At 32.1% G+C, this 23,889-nt stretch overlaps 2 protein-coding genes across 2 annotated transcripts; both read right to left on the reverse strand.

Annotated features, from left to right (window-relative positions):
• Positions 1-6,141: 6,141 nt before the first annotated feature.
• On the reverse strand, positions 6,142-8,491 carry LOC133690723 (peroxidase 12-like). Its single transcript, XM_062110988.1, has 3 exons — positions 8,166-8,491; positions 7,858-8,052; positions 6,142-7,077 (listed from the first exon to the last, which is right to left on the reverse strand). The coding sequence occupies exons 1-3, from the start codon at positions 8,412-8,414 to the stop codon at positions 6,457-6,459; spliced, it is 1,065 nt and encodes a 354-aa protein (XP_061966972.1). The 5' UTR covers positions 8,415-8,491; the 3' UTR covers positions 6,142-6,456.
• Positions 8,492-16,435: 7,944 nt separating this feature from the next.
• On the reverse strand, positions 16,436-17,971 carry LOC133690625 (putative serine/threonine-protein kinase). Its single transcript, XM_062110858.1, has one exon. It carries the CDS (start codon positions 17,793-17,795, stop codon positions 16,686-16,688), a length of 1,110 nt encoding a protein of 369 aa, XP_061966842.1. The 5' UTR covers positions 17,796-17,971; the 3' UTR covers positions 16,436-16,685.
• Between the last annotated feature and the right edge of the window lie 5,918 nt (positions 17,972-23,889).

Genomic DNA, 23,889 nt, shown 5'->3' on the forward strand with positions numbered 1-23,889 from the left:
AGGGAAGAAAAGGCCAATCGAACTGTAGAAACTCTCTAATTTCTTAAGAGACTTGAATTCGAACGCGAACACCTTAAAAAATCATCATATCCATGAAACTTTATTCGGTTCACAAAAACAAATTAACTGCAACAATTTTGATATTCTATAAGCTTGAGTTTGAACGCTTATTTTTCCCCGTCTTATGGAGCCATTGGCACGTTTTGGATGTTGAAGTGTCTCCGACAAGCTAATTGTTGAGACTTGGCATTCATTTTATTTGCTTCCAGATAAGTATAACTGATCAATAATTTAGAAGAGGTGATAAGCAGAGGTCGACTCGCAAGAGACAGAATGGACCCATGATGCGTATTTCGAGCATCATGATCCGTTTGCATCCAGAAACATTTTTGAATGACTTGCCAAAGAAATGAACATTGGCAACCTGCAATGTCTCCCTCCTATCTTTCCATCATTTACTTAGTTGCTTCATTTCATTGATGCATTTTGTCAATATTGTGATAGTTGGCCTGGTATTGTCGCATGATCAAAATGAGCCCCAGTATCTCTAGGGTCGGTCTAGGTTAGATGAAACATTAGGTCTTAATGATTAGTTAATGATCTACGTACGTTTTGGCTTTTGTGTTGTGCTGCGGGGTTTGAAAATAATTTCGAAACTAAAAGATAGTACCAACTCGTCAATGCATTGTGTTCTTCCGATTAAGATAGATGGTGAATATTTCAGCACAAACCGATTTAGAACCTCAGAAGATGATATACGCATATATAAAGTAGGGCCATGGATCTAAATATGTCAATATCGTTGCTCCCCTATCCCCATGTCTTGGTGTTATCACTTTGCAACTCACCACTAGTTGATTATTCAACCATGCTTTGGAAATATATATACCGAGTCCCTTTCCATGCAAAATTCTACTGTTTCTTAATTAATAAATTTGATCAAACATCACTGAGTGTCTATCTTAATTAATAAATTTCAATTAATTGTTGAGGAGCAGATACGAAACCTGTTGTTCATTTCAGGCTTGCTATTCTGGTCATTTTTGTTCTCTCTGAAGGTAATTCGAACACCAGTGCTTCTGGGAGGAAAATCTTAACTAACTGCTCTCCCTTGATCCTAATTCGATTCTGTCAATTATTCACACACACACACATATATATTGTAGCAGCGTAAAAGCAGATATATACTTACGAGGGTTATGCTCCAGCAGTTTCGAGTCGAGATGCTCATTTCAGATTGAAAGAAGATGATAATTATATATCTTGAAGAACGAGATCATTTTATCACCTCCATGGACTCTGCACCAGTGAGAAAGAAAACACCTATTCATAACAAATGTTGATGAGCTTTTTTAACCTCTACATACTTATAATATACATTCTGGACAATATAGACACCTTTTCATTTCTAGAAACAAGAAATAACTAATCAGAATTGTATATAATGATAGATTTCCTCATTTTAGGCACGTATAATTAGTTAATTAGGATTTATTGAATTTTGTTGAGAGCAGATATCTTTTGCTTTGTGGCTCTCTTTCATTCCTTTTTTCACTGCTTGAATAGCTATAGCACGGCGGAATCAACTGCCTAGACGGAAATTGGGGGTGGCGGAGTAACATTTCTATCGTCCTTTTAAATTTTGAACTACCCAGTAGGACTATCCCTGGAGTAAATAACCATTCTTGCCACCCAGAACGAAACAGCAGGCAAGTTTTATTGCCGCATTGCATTACTTGAATTTGACTTTCCATTCATGTTACCATAATACCAACGACGTCGTCCATTGTATCATTAGTTTTTTAATTATTAATGATTCCTTCTGTTATCTTATCAAATCCAATGATTGATCTATCTAACTAATATCTACATTTTATTCCAGACTTGCCTTTAATTTCATTTCTCATATGATATGTTCGATACCATCCCATCAAGAAAATCCCGTGCATGATCCTGTTGCCCTTAAAGATACATGCGAGATGCGACATGTTTTTATCTCAAACAACTTGGAGTTTTCCTCCGCCATTTGACTTTTCTTAATCTTCATAAAATACATGTAAAAACTTAATTAAAAGATGTAAATATATAATAAGAAATCATATTGGAATTAATTAAAGGCGCCGAATAATCTTGTTTTAGTTCAATCCTTCTCTTCGATTTCCCTCTTTTTCTCTCTATGACTGAAAGTTTTGGTTGCCCGACAATATAAAAGAGTATGTATTACTAATCGGGGTTTTTTATATTCTCTTAATTATTGATTATTAACAAAAACTAGTTCTTAATTCCTTTGGATGGCGTGGCTATTATGCTCATGCCCAAATGTGAGGATAGGGGTAGGCTTCGTTTTTTGATAAATTAATACTTTGAAGTAGAATATTTTGGCGTGGCTATATTTTCAAGGCACTTGGTTTGCTATTAGGCCATTGTTATCACAACTAAACCAAGCACCCGGCCCACCTAGAGAATATTCTACTTTAAAAAATCTTCACATATTAATTAATTTATCAAAAATTAATTATAATTTAGCGAGTTGTGTTTCGGTGTTGACGGAATGTTTTGTTTTTGGATCCACTTTTTAAGAATCGGTCGAAGTTCTTGTGTCATTGACTATATGTGTGTGAATAACTTTGCTCTTTTTAAAATATTATTTAATTCAATTATTTTTAACATTATGAAAATTAATTAATTACATAAGAATGAGGTAACCGAGCGATGGTCATTGTCAATGACGAATAAAAACGCATAGTTAATGAATCAAGAGCTCATTTTGCGAGGGTTTAATTTTTTTTACTTGAACTTGAAATTAATAGATGATACGGCGAGTCGCATTTAGTATAATTTAATTAAATGACAACCAATTTGAGTCTTAGTCTTACTGAACTGCGTGCCATTCTTGTTGGAAGAGGTTGATTTCATCCGGCAGGAACACATATTTACAAATTTCTTAAAATATATCATTTATATAAATAGCAAGATGTAATAAAAAATATATCATTTATATAAATAGCAAGATGTAATAACCACGATGCTTATTTTAAAATAATCAACTTTTAAATTGTTTAAATTTTAGATTTGCTTTTTAATAATCACGGTTTCCAATTCCCTCATGATTATTAAAAGTTTACATGATCGTTAACTTTAAAACTTATAAAATTAGTTAAAATAAATGAAAGTTTGCTCGAATAACTATATTAATCACACAAAAAAAAATTTACATAGCCAACTTAAACATCCAGACTAAAATTTTACAGAGCAATCAACTAGTATTTTACAAAGAGAAAGCAAGGGAATTGCAATGTCTAGAACCACCGTCCAGAAACATCACCAAATGAAATCGCCTGGGATTGGTAAAATGATAAACTAGCCTAGATATCCCCGTTTTCATGGCTATGGAGGTGTATGGACCTAGCTTTGAATTAAGCTTGCCTGTCTGTATCTCGATAAAAAGCATGACCCGACGAAAAATTAAAATAAAATTAATATTATAGTCAAGGCTCGAACAATATTAACATGATCCATGGCTGAGCTTTTTCTCTGGTGCATTATTAATCACACCAATGCCCTCAGTTGCAGGGCAGAAATTATAGACCTGACTCCCGCGTTGGCTAGCTAACAGCAGTTGTGATCATTAGACAATTTAGTCTCCAAAATAAAACTAGATCACTCTATAGTCTATAACCTACAACTAATTGTATACCTTTCTCTGTGTCTGGAAAAAAAAAATTTAACAAACATCTCAAATTACTAATTGGGGAAAAGCACAACAATACATAATCGATGAAGAAAAAAGTCAAATTAATTACACGCATCTCATTGTGTGTGTGTGCGCGTGTGTTAATTATATATATTTGGGTATATTTATATCAACCATAATGTCCTTGTTTTTAAATTATAAAAAAAAAAATTAAAAGATTTGAGGTGAACAACAATGAACCACCTTCACCTCAATTCACAAATTTCTCTTTTTTTCATCCACATTTTTTTCCTACTTCAAATATTTTTTTATTCACATCTTTTTTTCTTTGAGTCTTTTTTTTTTTCATTCACGCCCTTCATTTTTTTAATGATTTCTTTGAATTTTTATTTAGCAATTGTAGTTTGGTTTTGTAAAATTAATACTCATTAAATCATGAAATGATATTTGAATTAGAAAAAGGGAACCACTTCAATTTATTTTTTTTCACATCCCTCCTCTTCTTTTGTAATTGGGATCTTTTTTTCTTTGCATCATTCTTTTTTATTCAGTCTTTTTGCTTTTTATTTAACAATTGTAATCTATTCTATTAATTCAAACCAATTAAAAATTTAAGAATTCAATTTTAAATTTAAACAAATATTCAACCTCTATTTTTATTTAAAAATAACATATTTATCTTAACTTCCCAACTTAATCTTTAATTAAAATCAATAAATTTATTATTATTTGTTAGCATATATAATTCTTATATTTGTTTTTATCGAATCGCGTGTATTGGCTTTTTAATTTATATTAAAACATTTCTTGATAGTAAAAAAACTATTAACATTGCATGCACCCTTTTTGTGTTAAAGAAATGTTTCATCTCGTAGCTTAGCACGGGAAATCAAACTAGTTTTTAATTAAAATAATTGTGAATTTTTTCATTTTTCTTTTGGATTTTTTAGGAGGATCGCTTGCAATGCAACTGCTCCATTTCCATCCAAGCTTGTTTGGAAGCTGTGATTGGGATCTGATGGTCCCGTGGTCAAGTACTCTTTTGGGCCGAGCCCATAAACGTTTTTTCATATCTAGGCCGAGTATTTATATACTTTCAAGATCATCGTAGGTCTCGAAGTTTGACCGGAGACAAATAGTCCAAACTGGACTCGTATGATTGTGAATTTGTGAGCCTCGCCTTGGATTCAGATGCCTCGGTGACGCCATATCCCATGTGGCATACACTCTCAACATTGGGCTCAGGGGTGCCCTGGTGACCCAATATTCCTCGAGACGAACGTTCCTTAATTTGACCCTAGATGTGCCTTCGGGTCCAATGCGCATTAAATCGTCAGCAAATTTCAAGACAAAAGAGATACCTCACGATCTATGCTGCCCCAGGCACACCCTATGTATTCGAGGACATAACCCTCTAATCAAACCTAGTCGATTTGCCAATAATCAAGAGGATAAAACGTATGTACATTAAATGTGAGCAGAGGCGGAGCAAGAAGAAAAAAATAAGAGGGGTCAAATTAAAAGAAATATTTTAAAAAGATTAAAATTTTAATTATTTTACAAAAGGAGAGGCTGCCTCCCCTGAATATGAGCACATCCATCGTTCATGTATCACTCAAGAATTGATTCCACGTTCATCATACACTTTTATTTTGGCTAACTTTTTAGGAGGTCTCATACAAGCTATGCTATAAATAAATAAATAATTACTGAAGTACTGAATGGATTTTGTTTAAAAAAGAAATAGTTTGTTAAATGTACATAATCACTATTGTTTAGAGGTGACAATTGTTGACCTGCAGATTCAAACTCGTCAATAAAAAAAAAACAGGAGTATGGATCATTGGATCTATTATCTTTGTCCAAAATCCTAATTTAATCTAAATTAAATGAGCCCAAGAATTTTTCAGTTTCAAAATATATACGTGGTGGAAGAAAAAAAAGATAGGAGGTCAAATGGAGGGAAAGAAATCGAGATAAAATAATTCTCTTTTTTTTTTTTTGTTACATATTTAGCTTCATTCCATGCATTTAATTAAAAAAAAAAAACACAGGCGATACTGCAATCCCAAACAACTCCCAGAAGCTAAAGTTTGCATTACCAAACATCTTAAAAACCTAAAAGGCCATCTCATTTGCAATAGCTCAGTTTTGACTAGAAGAGAACAATGAAATGTATTGAAGTATTTTTATTTTATTTATTTGTTTTTAGAATGCACTTTTATGCCGGTCTATTTGGAAAAGCTGTGACTGTAGTTCTTATAAAGTTATAAATTATAACTTTCGAAAATAACACAACAAAAGGTCATATATAATATTAGTTTTTAAAATATTACGCTTGAAAACTACTACCACATCTAAAAACCACAGCCAAAATTAAAAATACTTAAACGGGCACTTGCATGAAGATGTTACGAATTTCATTGGCTAGGAACACAAATTCCAAATTTAGTCAAGAAAGAACGATAATTATAAATTATTAGGGGACTTTATGATATTAATATAAACATCAACTTGTTTAAACGATGCACGCATCCTTCGACGAAGCCAGCGTCCTCCTAGTTATCCAAGCTCATGTTACAGACTCGACTACTTTAAGAACAAGCAGCCTTTGAGTTATCAAAAAGAAAAGAAAAGAAAAGAACAAGCAGCATCTGTAGAAAAACAGCAACAGGGTCACAACGATCCAACCACCCCAAACTCTTTTTTTATCTAGCTAGTGGAACCTGGCATTTCATGTTATTTGAGTTTTACTTCGTTAGTTATATTAGTTCTGACAGTGCCTCGAAACCCTCTTCCACCACAGACTCCAGGTAGCTGGAGCCTGAGTTTCTCACCGAGCAACTTGCGCGAATTTCACCTTCTTTTCCGGTCAATACGCTTAGCTGGGACATTTTGATCATTGCAACCACAAACTTCTCAAAGAACAGACTTTGATTAGCAGCAAAGCTAGTGACAATGCCCCTTGTCTTCTTGTTCGTGTACAAGTCCTGGTCCGAGGTAAACAGGCCTTGGCGGTTCATGAGATCGACGTAGTACTTGTTATCAAAATTATTAGGGGACCGAATATCTAACACGGTAGTGCTATTGGAGTCACTCGCGGGGCAAATGCCTTTGAGATTGTTGGCAAAGGTTTTGTCCATGGTAGGATCTTGGGTTGGATAGAGGCGGTCAGTGAAAGAGCTGCAATGACTTATACCAATGGTGTGGCCGCCGGACAGGGCTACCACGTCTGTGGGGTCAAAGGTTTTGGCGGCGAGAGATGAGAGAATTGTATCGGCGTTAGCAAAGGGTGGCGGCAGGTTATCTAAGGTAGCATTTCGTGTTGCAAAGTTTAGACCATCTCGCCTTCCCAAGGGAACATCATAATCTGGACCACCAGACTGCAATAAAGAAGAAAATCCAAAGAAGTTAAAGAAGGATTAGCTTTTGTTATGAGTTATGAGTTACGAGTTATGACTGAAAGGAATCTTAATTGGGCATATTATTTCAATTTTTTAATGCCTGTCGCCTAAATTTGACTGTGAAACCCTCTTGTCATTATCGCCAAATTGAACTAAATTAAAATATTACGACTCTCATTAGAAATATATATATATATATCTGTCCACACATCTGTATATGTATAATGTTCATGACAAGTCATAAACGTAACAATTTTTCAGAGACTTCTAAGATTATGAGAACTTAATGCAGATTTTGCCTCTCGCTATCACTCGTCAACTAACTGGATAAAAACTGAGAGGTGTCAATTTTCCGCATTTAGATACAAAAACGGTCCTACATAGTCAAAGCTCCAACGACAACATCGGCTAAGCTTATCTGACGCCTTGTCAATCACATCCAATGCCCTCAGTTGCAGGACAGAAATTAGATGTACATACAAACATAAAGACTAAACTCACGCGTTGTGTGACGAGAACAAGAACCATTAATTAACCATTTTTACTGATGGGATTTTATCAGAGAAAGCTGCTAGTCATTCGATTTCAACCCAACTCCGAGATAAGGAATTGAAATCTTGGACCCAAGCCCAAAAGTTTCCAGGAATACTACCGAACAGTATACGTGAATTTAACGGTGTAAAAGGAGTTCCATTTTATACTGGATGCTAACTAGCCAGTATCAAAGACTAGTATAACAGAGTGATTCGAGTGGCTCACCAAGTAAACAGAGTCGCGAGCTGCAATTGCAAGAATATCAGAGCAAGAGACGACACGGCCACACTCCTTGTGTATGCGCTCGCGTAGGTCGTCGATGATCTCAAATGCCCTTGCTCTCAAGGTAAGGTTGGGAGGTGCGTCCTGCTCGCTTGGACCACTGGCTGATCCATCAAGCAAGACTGAACCATCACATCCCTGCAGTTTTAATGTTTAGATATTAATTAATGAAAGATAAATTCTACAACTGAACATAATAGTGAATGCAAATTAAAATGAGTTTAAGGAAATCTTGACATATATTATGTAACCTGAACAAAGCAGTCATGAAAGTGGAGACGAAGCAAGCCAGCAGCTTGGCCAATCTCCTTCTTGAACACCTTTTCGAGCTGTTTCCTTATAATGGATTCAACTTTAGGACAGCTAGACTGGTAGAATGTCCACGACAGACCCTGCACTACAGGAACAGTGCTTTTTGCTTCTGTGGCACAAAACCAAGAAGCTACAAGGAGAGAAGAAATCAGAAGAAGGGGGGTGAAAGACTTAGCAGCACTGGCCATGGTTTGGTTTCTGGTGTCTTAACAAAAGAAGGAGCTTATTTATAGCCAATGAGAAGTTTTCCGAGTGCTCCTATTTTGAATTGTTTATACCCAACACGAAGATTCGTTCGTTTTATAATTGGGACAGATGCAATTGAAGTGTCTGTATCTGCCCACATTTTTTGATTCCACTCAAATTAATGCAAGCAATTTGACTCTGGCTTCTGAGAGGAAGGTTGAAAAATTGAAAGGCCACGAGGTGGGCACACCCCCCTCTCGTATTTCTGTGATGTTCCAACTTGGGATACAATATAATCGAAGCAATTTGTCATTTTGTGCAAATGACGTCTTATCCATCAATGGGTTGCCAACAAAAGATAGCATTTGGAAGGGAACAAAAAAGATTTGTTGAGATGGTTGAAGAGGTTTAGTTACTTCTCAATTAAAATTAAATAAATTTATCTCTAATTTTGAGATCAATATTTAAGGAGAATTTATTTTTTTTTTTTTTACCTTGAGTGGCGGGGGGGGGAATCAGTTTTGCTAAGACAAAAGCCAGTCCAGAAAAACAGATTCAAAGTGGGGGACGGTGGAGTGAGAAGATAAGGATGGGAATAAATAGGGTTATTGCCGTATTGAAAGTTGCGAAGAAAATTTTTTATTTTCCTTTTCTCGGGGATAATGGGATGCGTGGCATGAGGAGGATTTATAGCAGCCAATATTGAATTATTGTCGGATCCCGCTGGAGGATTCATGTGAAGGCAGAAATTATAGTTGTTAACCTCGGTTCAGTTTTAATTAAACCGAATAAGAAATTATTTGATAAAACTTTGAATAAGTTTCTTAATGACGTGAATTTCTAATTGTATCTGGTTTGAATTTTAATATCTTTTAAAATAAAAATTATTTTAAATTGTTATCGTTACTATAATTTCAAATATATTACGTAACAATGTTTTATCGAGGCAATCTTGGAATCAAGTTAATGCTGAGGGATTTTTAATGCCAATCATCGGATTTAAAATCCATTGGCTTGAGAAATAGATGTATTTATTTTCATCCATCCTTGATGTTCAATCTTTGGGCTCGTTCACCTCTTTGCAAGGATAGTAAATGATGTAAGCTCTCGTTTGTTTCGTGAAAATCACTTCCTTAAAAATTACTTTTCAAACTTATATTTCATAACCTTCGAGAAAGTTATTCAATGAAAAGTGATTATAGTAAGATAAAAAAACAAGCCTTTTCCATAATATAACAAAAAACTCCGGAACGCACTTTTTATATTTAAAAGTAAAATTTGTTAAACCGACGAACCGATGACAGGAGGTTTTTTATATTTTTCAGTTTTTTTCTGTTAATTTAATATTTTAATAAATATAAAATAAAATTTAAAAATAAAATTAATTAACGTGTAATGCATAAGTTGCACCACCATAATCATGCAACATGTACAGTGACTTATGATAATTAAAAATAATTTTTTTTGACACGGTTAAAATCATCTATATAATTTATCAATTTTTAATTTGGCATTGATAATATTTGTTTTTCCTGGTTTTTTTTTCTTCCTTAATTTTAATATCTAGCCCTCAAAATATTCAAAGTAACCATTTAATTTATTTTTTCTTTAAATTTAGTTCATGTTTTTTTTATTATTTGTTTTATTTAAAATAGTTCATAAAATTATTTTTTTTTAATTTCATTCTCCTTTAACTTTTTCACTTGTTAGATTTGGTTCTATTTTTTTATTGTTATTTGTTTTATATGAAATAATTTATAAAATTAAAACTTTTTTAAAAAATTTATTCTTCTTTAATTTTTTATTAGATTTAGTCATAATTTTTTTATATAAACTTGAAAAAAAATATTTAAAAGTTATTTTACAGTTTATTTTTCATGATATAATTAAATATTATAAATTGTTTTCAACCTAATTTTTTATAACATTATTAAATATAAAAAAATAATTTATTTTCCATAAAAACTACTTTAAACAAAAAAAGAAATTATTTTATAGAGAGACTATCTAAAAGGAGAAAAAGGAAAGCAAGCGATGGAAAGAAAAAAACTATAATCATATGTATTCAGAAGAGAAACTAGCAAAAAGATTCACCGTTGCGATTTGAATTTATAACAAATCAGCTAGTCTTGGATGTCATTAAATAATAGTCCAAAAAGAGAAAGGACCTGAGGATTAAGATTACGAGGGTGATTGATAATGTGATAATGATTATTTTTTAAATAATTTTTTATGCTGAAATATATGTTAATGATATTTTTTTATTTTTTAAAAATTATTTTTGATATCAGCACATTAAAACGATTCAAAACGTACAAACCATATTAAATTTTTACAAAAAAAAATTAAAATTTTTTGAAAACGTGGTTTGCATCGCATTCTCAAACATGTTTTTAATTGGCTTTCCCCACCTATAATAACTTAATTTCTTTTTTTTTCATTAAAACAATAAACCTTATGTTTTTTTCTTTGTAATCCATGGTATCCTTGTGTAAATTCTTGGATATCAATATTAAATCCAATCTTATATCCGATCAAAGACAAGCTATCAAGGAGTTAGAAGGGCTCAATATAGACTGTCGAGAGGCTCCCGAGCAAAATAACTTCATTGCAGGAATGGAAAGAAGATAAAAGAATTTTTTAATCATTTGATAACGATCGTTTCAAACAATTTTTTTTAATCAAGTCCTTTTGCAAATTCTCTCGTTAAATTTTTTTAATCGACCATCGAGAAATTCAGGAAGCACCGGGGATCTAACTGATGACATGTACAGGTCTAGGATCTAATTGAAAATGACTATATAGATCAGAGACTAAATCAAGGCTTCCCTTTTTGAATTTTGTTACGCTGTGTCTATGCTTTAAAAAGAAAATTATTTTAAATTAATTTTTTTATGGTTTTTAATTATTTTAATGTGTTAATACTAAAAATTAAAAAAAAATATTATCTTGATGCATTTTGAAATGAAAACAATTTAAAAATGACATATCAAACACCATTACATTATTTGTTCTTGTGTTTTAAAAATATTTTTTAAAAAAATTAAATAGCTTTTGATTTTTTTAATTTGATTTTTTATATATTTTTAAATTGTTTAGATATATTAATATTAAAAACAATTTTAAATACCTCTAAAAAGTTGCTAGGCGCTTTTGTAGAAATTAATTACTGTGACAGATTTATTAAAAAAGTAGTGATGGGCCGGCCTTTTCCACTCTCGTTTGGCTTCGGGAATAGAGTTTTTGAGGACGGCTTTTTTTGTTTTGAAACATAAAGGACCATTCCGTCCCTTGAAAGAACTCCACTTCTACTTTCGTGTCCCTTTTCTTTTCCTGTCTGCCACTCGATAAGGAATCGAAAGCCTAGCTGCTAGCCATTCATATCACTCACGAATCCAAGCCGCCCACGTGCTAGTTCTTTCTTTCTTTCTGCTTTTTTTTAAAAAAAAAAAAAACAAATCAAAAGAATAATTCATTCTCAAGTCTCAACTACCTTGCTGACCCCTGACTTTCTTGGGAACGATATTAAAATAAACACCAAAATAGATGGCTATAAATGAGCATGAATTGCAAGCTTTGAAATTGAGCTAGCTAGCTCGATTATATGCTTTCCAAGAACAGATCAAGAGATGCACACAAAGCGTTGGTAAACTAGCTCCCATGGTCATGAACAGGGCATTAATTCATAGATCAAGAGATGCACACAAAGCGTTGGTAAACTAGCTCCTATGGTCATGAACAGGGCATTAATTCATAGATCAATAGATGTACACAAAGCGTTGGTAAACTAGCTCCCACGGTCATGAACAGGGCATTAATTCATATGTATGTTGTCTCTTTGTACCAGCCTACCAGGTCACTGGTCCATGCCATGCCAGCCAGCCAGCCAGCACAGTAATTGAGAATGAACTACCTTCCGAGCTAACTTTTTTACGAAAAAGAAAAGAAACTTTAAGTGCATCAGGACACATCAAATAATACATGTGCGCGCGGTCAGATTGATGAGCATCAAGACAGTTTGTTTCTGTGCTCGAATTATGTTTTTTATAAATTAAAAAATATATATTTTTGAAATTAATTTTGTTATATTATTTTAATGTATTTATGTTAAAAATAAATTTTAAAAAATATAAAAATATACTATTTTAATGCATTTTTTAAAAATTTATTAGAAAATAATATAAATTATATTTTAACATTTTATCTAATAGTTTAAGTTTTTAAGTTGAGATGGTTCTTTGACATGGTATCAGAACCTTGATGATCAAGCAGTTACGAGTTCAAATCTCATCATCCTCATTTATTTGATAAAAATTAAGTACAAGATAAAGTAGACATGTATAAGTTTCTGGTCAAGAGAGCTTTCACTTGAGGAGGTGTGTAAAAGAATAATATAAATTACATATTGGGACCTCATCTAATAGCTTAATCTTCTAGGTTGAGATAGTTCTTGGATAAAATTGATGCATTGCAAAAAAAACAAAAATCAATTTATTATATTTTATATAGAATGAGTTATACCTTTTATAAAAGAAACTAAGCATATTAATTATGATCTGCTTGATCATCTGATACTGGCAAACTACTTAGAGACGCGATAAAATAGGGTAATCAAACACTCAATAAATGATGAAAGCAGCTAAAAACATCTTTATGTGATAGCGTATTGAGAAATATATTTTATAACATAGATCAACTTTCCAAACTAAAATTTATGCATCCCTTCTCTTGTGGGCACCATGTTTGCACCTCGTCAACATTGCCCTCGCGTCACTAATTATTATGGGCACCGTGCACTAAAGCACATAAACAACAGGAACAAGACTGAAAAGGTTATGTCACGCCTCAGCCATTGAAAAAAAAGAAGAGCTAATTCAAACATTGTATTATATTCTTGTTCCTTGGAAAAAAACACTATTATAATTGGCCTATAGGGGTATATTAGTATTTTTATATGGTTTATTTTGTTATTCTTTAATTGTTGAGGGACAATTCTATCTTTTCATAAATTTTTTAAACAGTGGATTCACTTTATTACATTTAAATGCAATTTTTAACTTGCCTATGACTAGGGGAATTGTTGGTTTTTTATTTTTTTTTAAGAGTGGTGCAATAATCTATCACCCTCGGAAGAAAAATTCTCACAACATCTTTGCAAGGGCAACATATAAAAAAATAAAAAGTTGTTAACGCGCGTGCGCAACATGTGTCAACATGTTAGCCACCACGCTGTTTTGGGATGATGTGTGTGGATGATTGCAGAAAAGAATGTTCTGCCATGTCATTGGATGCATCTTGACATTCTCTTCTTTCCTGGGTGTCGCTTGTATGATGATGATATCCAGTTTGGTGCCAGTTCAATTTTCTTTTTTTTTTTCCTTCATTTCTCTCTCATACGCCTCGATTTTTGCTCTTCCCATGAAAAAAAACCACATCGACCCTTGAACTTCTTTTCTTTTCAGATTCTGTCCCTATTTTATTTGAAAAAGTCACGTCAAATTGAAAAGTTTTTTAAAATTTTATCCTCAAGTTTTTCATCTCTCGAATTTGGTTTTCACTTTTTTGATTTTTTTAGATGGTTTATAGAATTTCTTTGTTTCTTGCGATTTCATCATTGTTCTTTTTTTTTTCTTAACTCTTTTATCAAAAAAATTATAATTTTTAATTTTATCCTTCAAATTAAATTTATGATTCTTTTTATTATTAATAATATTTATTTCAGTTTGGTCCCTTTTCTTTTCAATTTTTATTTGTTTTCTTTGCCCTTTTATCAAGATTTTTATGGTTTTTAATTTTATCATTTAAAAAGTTTATGATTTTTATCATAATAAAAAAATAATAATGATGAGAACAAGAATAATAATAATATTATTAATAACAATATTATTAATAACACTGTTAGTAGCGATGAACAACAATAACATATTGCAAATTGGTGACCTTAAAGGCTGCATACTAATTATTTATGTAGGGAAGGATTCCAATTACATCATTGCTAGGAAATTTCTCGTCCAGAAAGCTCGGACGCAGTACCACTTATGCTTGGCAAGAAATTAAAATCTAACAAGAGGACTTGACACCTCGATCCAAAGACAAGCATAAAATCTGAGAATTACAATTACATTTATCATTAAAGGTTTTTTTCCTCATCGATTAAGTTATTTTGTAGTTAAATTAATGACCCATTAGCTCTGATTTAACGAACAAGAGCATGATTAAAAGATAAAAAACCGAAGTGAAAAGGTGAAAAAAAAAGGGTAGCATCTTTAAAGTTTGTATGAAATGTTAATTTTGATTTTTATTGTTTCCTATGGTTTTTACAATTTTAATTTTGATCTAAAACTTTATTCTTTTTATTTTCTAGTTCATAGATCGAGAAATGAGAGAAAGAGAGTCACTGAATTATAGTAGTAGAAAGAAAAAGTTTCAATTAATATTAACTTATATCGTAAAAACAGCTGATTTGGTGTCAATGAATTTTATTTAATGAAAAAAGTCTAATTTAGATGTTCTTTGTCCTTCTCATTGCATGAAATGTTAGATTTGAATTCGAAAACTTTTTTAATTTTAGGCTTTTATGATGTTATTTAGGCTATTTGAAGCAATGAATAGATTTGTTAAGGTGTACAAGATGTTTTGGGTAAAATACAGCTTAAAAAACAACTTTTTTAAGAAAAACACCTTCGCTTGAATTTTCAACAACCTTTAGGCCACCTAAGACTAGGTTAATAAGCAATGCATCACTTACTTATTTTTTCAAGAAAATAAAATCAATCCCTTGAAAAATTAAAAAAAAAAATTAATTCAACCCACGTGCACAAACCTGGGTTTTTTTAAACCTATGAATACAGTTTTTTTAAACCTATGAATACAGTGGCGGAGCCATATAGGTACAAAAAGAAGCAATTGTCCTCTTAATTTTTTTTTAATATTTTTTATAATTGCCCACTTAATTTTTTTTTAATTTTTTTATATTAAAATATTAATATAATAATATAGTGAATGGTTCATGCAGCTCCTTTCCTTTCCTTCTTTTTCTTACTCTAATTATATAAATTTCTCTTTTGCTTTCCCTTACCCTAATTTCCTCCTGTATATATGTTGAGCTCGTTCCTTAGCTCTTTCTAATATACGAATTTTTCTTCAAGTACACTTAAGTAATTAATTTTTTTTATCTTTTACTTCATGTTTTAAGTAAAAAAATTTTATTTGTTTTATTATCTAATTTTAATTTTATTCTTTTATAATTAGTTATTAAAAATATCAGGATTTATAATAATTTAAGGGTTTTGATATGAATATATTCAAAATAAATATTTAATCTGTTAATTTAATCAATTAAATATTTCTTTTTTTATTATAAAAAATAAAATAATATTCATGCAAAACCACTATTATTGACATCTCTTGCACTGGTAGAGTGATTTATTGAAATTTAATATTTTTACATAATTTATTTGTAAGTCAAATATTAAGTAAAAAACATATTTTTCAAGTATTGTCCCTCTTATACAGACACTAGATATTGTTCCTCAATTAAATGTCCAGAAATGATTAAGTATGATTTAATCAACATATTTATTGTATGCATATAGATATATAAGTTTTATGAAACGGTTTTAAAATATAAAAATTTTAAAAAAAATAATTATAATGTAAGTTTTTTTATTTTAAAGTATTTTAAAATTAATTTTACTTGATATGAATTACTATATATGTTTTGAATTGATTTCTAATATATATCTTCATAACATAGTATTTGTTATTAATTTTTCTCCTTATTTAAAAAATTCTGGCTCCGCCGCTGCATGAATACAAGGCTTTTTTTTAGGTCCATTGGTTTTGGTTTTTTTATCTTTTAGTTTTGGTTTTTTATTGGTTTTTTTAAGTTTTTATAATCTTTTACATGATACATGGATCAGTTTTCAATCCGCATTTCACATTTTTCATGGTATGCAAGAAAGCATTAACGACTCTCACTCTTTTTTTCTACACAATAATTGACTTTTGATTCGCCCGCATCTCAGTTAAATACTAATTTCTAACATTATTTAATAAAGCACACTCAATTAAATAATTTTTACTTACCCGTTTAACATTTTAGCAATGCGTCCACGAGCTATGTACATCCCTTTCATCACATCACTCCCCCACCTAAATTTGACCTAGGCCACCATTACCACCGTGCACAAATCTGGCACCTCCCAAGATATATGCACGTAGTATTCTTGGCGATGACAAAAACTAATCCAAATCTTCACCAAATTACAATTTCACGTTGAAAGGTTTTTCAACAAACCCACGACTTCACTCATGGCAGGCCTGTCTCTACACTCTCCTGTACACAAAGACGCAATTCTGAAATACTCCTTGACTTCATCTTCACTCAATCCCTCCTTGGGTGTCTTCCTATCCAACATTTCCATATGAAGATTTTGCCCTAACATTTTCCTGACCCATTCAATCAGCCACACCTCCTTCTCCTCCACCACCTTAGGCAAATTTGGCCTCTCCGCGGTCGCAACCTCAAACATCAAAATCCCAAAACTGTAAACATCTACCTTCACCGTTGCCCCGGCACCCTCCCTGTATTCCGGCGGCATGTATCCCATGGTCCCAGCTACCTGCGTTGACACATGGGAATGCGACGCATCGATTCTACGGGCGAGCCCAAAATCAGCAATATGGGCCTCGTATTCCGAATCCAGTAAAACATTGCTAGCCTTGATATCTCTATGAATAATGGGAGTCTCAAGCCCATGCAAATAAGCAAGGCCATTGGCCACTCCTCTAACTACCTTGATCCTCGTCTCCCAAGGTAACGGGATCTTAACAAACTGCTCGTTATTCGTCGATGATGTGTCATGAATCCACTGGTCAAGACTTCCTCTTTCAACGAACTCAAGAATTAGAACCCGTTCCAAACCCGAAACACAATACCCGAGAATTTTAACTATATTTCGGTGGCGCAACTTGCCTAAAGTCTCCATCTCGGCGCGAAACTCACGAAAACCTTGAAAGGCATCCGGGTCAAGCTTTTTAATGGCGACCGTAGAGCCGTTAAACAGTGTAGCTTTATAAACCAAGCCGAAACTTCCGTCGCCGATGATTAAATCGGCGGAGAAATTCTTGGTAGACACTTTGAGCTCCTCCATGGAGATCCGGTTCATAGCCGGGTCAAAGGTGGCGCTTTCGTCGATTGTTATGGAGGAGAGCTCCGGATTTGGTACCGTTCTGCTCTGATGGTGGTGGCGTTGTCGTCGTCGTCTTCGGTAGTCTTGGTTTGAGGTGGATTTGCAGACGATGACGATGATAGCGAAGATCAGTGTTATAAGGAAGAAGCTGGCAGCGGCGGCGAGGATTGCTTGGAGAGACGGGTCCATTTAGAGAAAGAAGGTGGTGTTTTTTTTGTGTTTTAGAGAGAGTTTTGGGGGATTTGATCAAGGAGCAGCCATTAGAGAATTTTCCCAAGGTTTTGAAGTCGACGAGTCAACGAAGGAAGGTGGAGGGGTGGGTGCGGGGAAGGATTGTGTGGAGTGTGTTGGACATTGGGGTTTGAATCCTGGCCGTATATTGTCAGACGGGGTCCTACTTTGATTGACCTTGATCGTCACATATACATTTACGAGGGTTTTGCTGTTTTCTAGGTTTATTTTGAAAAGAAATATAAATAGATATGAAAGAAAAAATTAAATTTGTGTTTGTGAAAAATGATAAACAATATTTGTATTTAAATCAAAGAATATTTATTTTATTTTTTCTTTTATTTCTTGTTGTGCTATTTTTTATCTAAAAATAAATATGAATAGTTATTCCCATGGATTGAGGAATGATTAATTGAGGTTTGAACAGAAGCGTTTTGATGATTAATTAATTAATATTATAGTGTTTTATGAATAATGTGCGCACCTGCCATAACCAGCCTGAGACTTTTAATTAGAATTGTTTATGTTGTTAGTTATTAATCAACCTAGCTGTGTCTGCCATTTATCCTAGTTAAAACCTTCTTTCTTTTTTGTTAAGTATGGAGAAAGCTTGGTTTGTTTTCTCTTCATAGACAGTCTGGTTGTGGTGAACTGTGAATTCGCTAGAAGAAAATAGCAAAACACTACAAAATATTTTGTTCATATTTAAAGTTTTGTGTAATTGGAAATACAATTATTGATAGAATAACTGATGCAAAAAAAAATCATTAAAAAAACATTGTCCTTGATTTCTATTTCATTGGTCATTCATCAAGAATATAATCACCGATTGATTTAATAATGATATCATCGCACCAAACAAGAAAATTTACCAGCTGTAATTTCATCGACAAACCCATTAGTGATTATAGCATATTACTAACAGATTTTATTCGACAGAGAGAATTATATGTATATGTATGTTAATGAAAGAATAAACCAATGATAAATCCATTAGTGATTATATGCATGTTACCGGTGAAATTAATCCACTGGGAAATTACATTTTTATGTATGCTACCGATAGAATAAACCGTTGATAATTCTGTTGGTTTTGTTTGTGATTTTTAAAAAAAAAACTAAAACAAAAAATACAATTAAAAAAATAAAACAAGATTAAATTAAAATAAAAAAGCAAATTTAAACATAATTTTAAAAAATAAAATATAAAATTTATACTATTAGATACAATTTATCTATCTAGGTAACAAAAAATGGAGTGGGAGACGAGAAAGAATCTTCACTAAAACCAAGAGGGCGACGAGGTGGAGCACAAGTACTAGTGAGAGCTGCCAACAACAGCATGACAACATTCAATTTATCCCTCAGTTTGGTCGTCTCAGCCTTAAGTTGGGTTGTCTCGGCTTGAACCTGTTCTCGTATGATCGCTGGGTGGTTGGTGATTGTTGACTCGATCCAGATAGCAGGGCCCTAATGGTTGATACACTATGGCTCGCCCGCATATCCTCGGTCGTGGTTTAGGATATACTATAAACTTGATTTCTATCGAGTCCACCAGTAGATCCAACCTCTTACCTTGAATTCGAATTGTGTTCTAGATGAGTTGAAAGATCATCTCTGTATCTCTCATGCAATCAGGTCTTATATGTTTCCTAAAAAAAAGCATCAAATATAAAAAGATAATAATTAAAAAAAATGTTCAAATCCTACTTACCATGAACTTCTTGGCTCATCTATCCATGATTTGTTGCTCCATTTTTTGTTTGTCTGCCTTTCGCATATGAGTTTCAACAAAAAGCTTCATCAATCTTGGATCACGCTCAAGTAACATAATGTGTAAAAGGAAGCAAATAACCTAAATGGATTTAATCCATTTGTACATAACTCAAGGTGTACGTTTCATGGCTCTATTGAAATCTAATGATGCTCCATATTAAATTTTTTTCAAGCTTTACCATCGAAAAAATACATAATGACTCTATCCATCACATCATGTACACAACAATTTTTGGAGACATGAATAAATTTTGCAGCCTTAGAGTAATTAGAAAATATCTCGATTTTTCTATATGTGATAGGAGTCTTTCTCTGCTAGTTTTGGTTTTATACTGAGTATGCTCACAAGTTCTTCACTTAGTAAAATCCACATCTTCATGATATGAAAAAATACAGGAGCTTGAACACATGTTAATTTTCTGGTATCCTATGCCAAAATGTTTCATCATGGATTTAACAATATAAAAGTTCTCTTTCAACTTATTTCTTTCAAGTAAAATGTTTTTCACCTATTCAATGATTCTATCATAACCAGCCTCATGCAGCTCATAATTTGACTAGATGATGAACACATGTGTAATGAATGATAATTTAATGTAATTTGTGCACCCATCTTATAATGGTTCGTCAAAATCTTTCAAAAGTTCTAAAAATCTAATTGAGTATGTATTTCGTTCTTCATCTACACTTGAATATTCACTTGTATAAACCTGATTTATTCTCATTTCATCCATTATTATACTCCTATAATGATTACTATTATCATCTATAACTCTATGCACGTTGTTAGAATTAAAAGTTGAGTCAATCATCCTTTCTACCATAGTCTCGTAAGAAATATAGGGTTCTCCGTATGCAAACAAACACAAGTATTTTTCCATGAACTTTTTTTGTAGCATACGCACATCTCAACAACATCTATATCAAAGAACTTTTTATTTTTACATCTCTTACATGGATATCTAATACCGTCTCTACTAATATTCTTCATATTAGATTAATAAAACCCTTAACTCCATTACAATAATACATTATGCACAACCTTTCGAGCAAAACTCGATATATTCAAGAATAATCATCCATTACTTATATGAAACCTATATATAATATTGATGATAACATAGTAATTAATAATGTGAACTAAATAAATTATGGGTGTCCAATTAATTAGCTATCATTGGTTCACCAAAAAATAAACATAAAAAATGGATAGGTTTGCATACTTGATATGGAGAATCTTTTTTTAAAAATTGAACCAATATAGAGATATACTAATAGACTGAGTGTTAGGGTGATCAAATTCGTGATCATGAGAGCTAGATTTGTGACAAAATTAGAGGGGGTGCTATTTTTTACAGAAAGAAAAGGAAAGAAGAAGAAGAAGAAATGAAGAGGGGGGGTGGGGTGTGCTCCCAATATAATTTTAATATTGCAGATAAATTCCTCGATGAAAATTAGCATGGTAAATTATCATTGGTAATTCTGTCAGAAATATTGACACGTTAGATTTGCCGATGAAATTAACGAGGGAATACATACATAATTTTTTTATTTTTTGAATTCTACCTACAATTCCCTCGATATTCACCTTATTTTTTATGAAAATAATAATGTGATTTTTTACCAGTAAATATTATTGTAATTTAGTGATGATAATCTTTTTATTGATATTGTTGTTGGTACGTACTTGACAATTTTCTTGTAGTGAGGTTGTAACTTTTCATTTCAAATTCAAATTCAAATAAAAATTATAAGAAATTTCATAAATAAATACATAGATTTGGTGTATTTATCTATCTCAAGTTTAACCGAGAGGCTTGCAAAAACTGATAGGATAATATCATAAATATTTTAAATGAATAATAGGAATACCATGAATATTTAAAATCAATAATTCAATCAAAACTAAGTATGAAGGCCATGTGAACATCAACACCTTTATTACATGTGAAGAAGAAATTGTTTTGAAGCGATATTATTTTAGTTGTTATATGTAATATAGTTTTTTAAGAAGTCAAATACTGTTACTGATCCCAATATATTTTTTTAATGATAGTTCCATGTAATTTTAATCCATAGATGGAGAATGAGGTTTTTTTCTCGTTGTTTATAATCCAATAGTAAACGATAATCTTTTTTAGCCCGAGAAAAAAATCTTTTTAATTTGGTTCATTGAACAAACTCTCGAGGCTTCAGCTACCAAAGCTTGAAAAAGGTGGATTAACCACATGAAACCACGCGGTATGCTGCCGCGAAACTTGAACGGTCAGCGAGGATGGCATCACACAGTCGTCACCCATCACTGCAATTGGAGAAAGAGCGCCGCATGAGGCGAAGAAGAAAGTGCAATTACGTGCATATATTCCATCGTCAGGGCCCACACGGAGTCGCGTTAGGCGTATCCTTCGATTCTTGCCCGAGGGTTTTGAGTTTCAATGCAAACACTTGCATTTTGTTTTTTCAATATTTGACGAGTCCCATCTTTCTCGTTTGAAGTTCGAACAAAGACAGATATCAATGCATGCAGACAAAAGAATATCACCAAGGATGAGGGACGAGTCGAATTCTAGTAAATCAGAAAGTTTGAGACAAATTTGCGTGGATTTTCTGGGGAACTGTCATTGACATGTTCAATATCCTAGCTAGACACGATACTTCGTCGTCATAACCAGGTTCTTCAGCGGGTTGTGCTTGTTCAACGGTCTTCTTGTGGAGTGCAGGCAATGTTTTTGATAATGGAGGAATTAATAAAGGTGAAATTCAGCCTTCAATTTCGTGCAACATACTTGTATCCACTTCTCAGCAACAGTGGTGGCTACGTTGTCTTGGATATATCCCTCACATATATGCTCTTCAATCACAGGTCTAATTATTTCACTGTACAACGAAGCAAGCTAGCTCGGAGGCTAGCTGCATATCGTTCTTCATCTCCTGCACAATAATAAGACTAATTAAAAAAACCATCTAGGTGGTACTGGCTAGTAGTAAGAGTTTGGAATTAAGAGATTTATTTCCTTTGTGGTTTTATTTTCGAGCCCTGTGGTTGCTCATATAATGATCACTGGAGGCTTATATGATCATTAATTTTAGGACTTATGGGATTAGTCGAGGTACTACCTCGACTAAGCTGACCCATACCCAAATTAAACTAAAAAAAATAAAAAGAAAAAACATATGAAAAGGAAATCACGTAATTGCATCCTAGATACATGCACGTGCACTGTGCACTGTGCACTGTGCACAGAAATATGTCTCGAAGAGAGCGGAAATAAAAACGAAAGATATATACGGCACCATCAGTTCTAACGCTGAGGCTGTGCAAGAAAAGGTGGATATAGTGTGTCTCAATTGTGATAATAATGAAATATGATTAACATCTGAAAATTAATGAATAACATGAGGTTTTTAGGATTGGTCTCAAGTCACCCGGCCCCATTCACTCATCGAATCATAAGCTTGTATAATTAATAGGGAAGAAGATTTGGAAAGTTTCAATTTTACTAATAGTTTGTTCCAAGCAAAGTGGTTTTCGAAAATATTTTTCAAATTTTTCTAGGTTTATTTATCATTTCAAAAGTTTATCAACGAAAAATATTTTTTAATTAATTTTTTTTTAGTAAAATACACTTTTTAGAAGTTAAAAAAATAAATATATATGTTATTAATTATTTATTGATTATAACAAATTTAATCCTCAATCTCTTATATATTTTGTTTTTGATTTTTTTTATTAATTTTTAATTTTATCATTTGAAATTTAATTTAATTTGGTTTTTTTTCAACGTTAGTCCTTATTATTTTCATTGTTATTTTTTTATTTTATCATTTTCTTAATTAAATTTTGTAATTTATCAAATTTAATCCTCATTCTTTTTATTGATATTTATTTTATTTGAAATAATTTATAAAATTTTATTTTTTTAATTTCATCATTTACATGTTTGGTTTGATTTTCATTATTTTGATTGCTATTTAATTATTATATTTGAAATAATTTATGAAATTATATATTTTTTTCAATTTCATCATCCTTCAACTTTTTAATCTATTAGATTTGATATATATTCTTTTGATTGCTATTTGTTATTTTAAATGATATATGAAATTAAAATTACTTTTAATTTCATCCTCCAACTTTTCCACCTGTCAGATTTAACCCATATTTTTTTTATTACCGTTTGTTTTATTTGAAATAATTTATGGAATTTGATTATTTTTTTAATTTCACCATCTTTTAATTTTTTATCTGTTAGAACTGGTCCTTTTTTACCACTAT

Source organism: Populus nigra, chromosome 4, assembly GCF_951802175.1.
Source record: "Populus nigra chromosome 4, ddPopNigr1.1, whole genome shotgun sequence".
In the NCBI taxonomy this organism is placed as follows: Eukaryota; Viridiplantae; Streptophyta; class Magnoliopsida; order Malpighiales; family Salicaceae; genus Populus; species Populus nigra.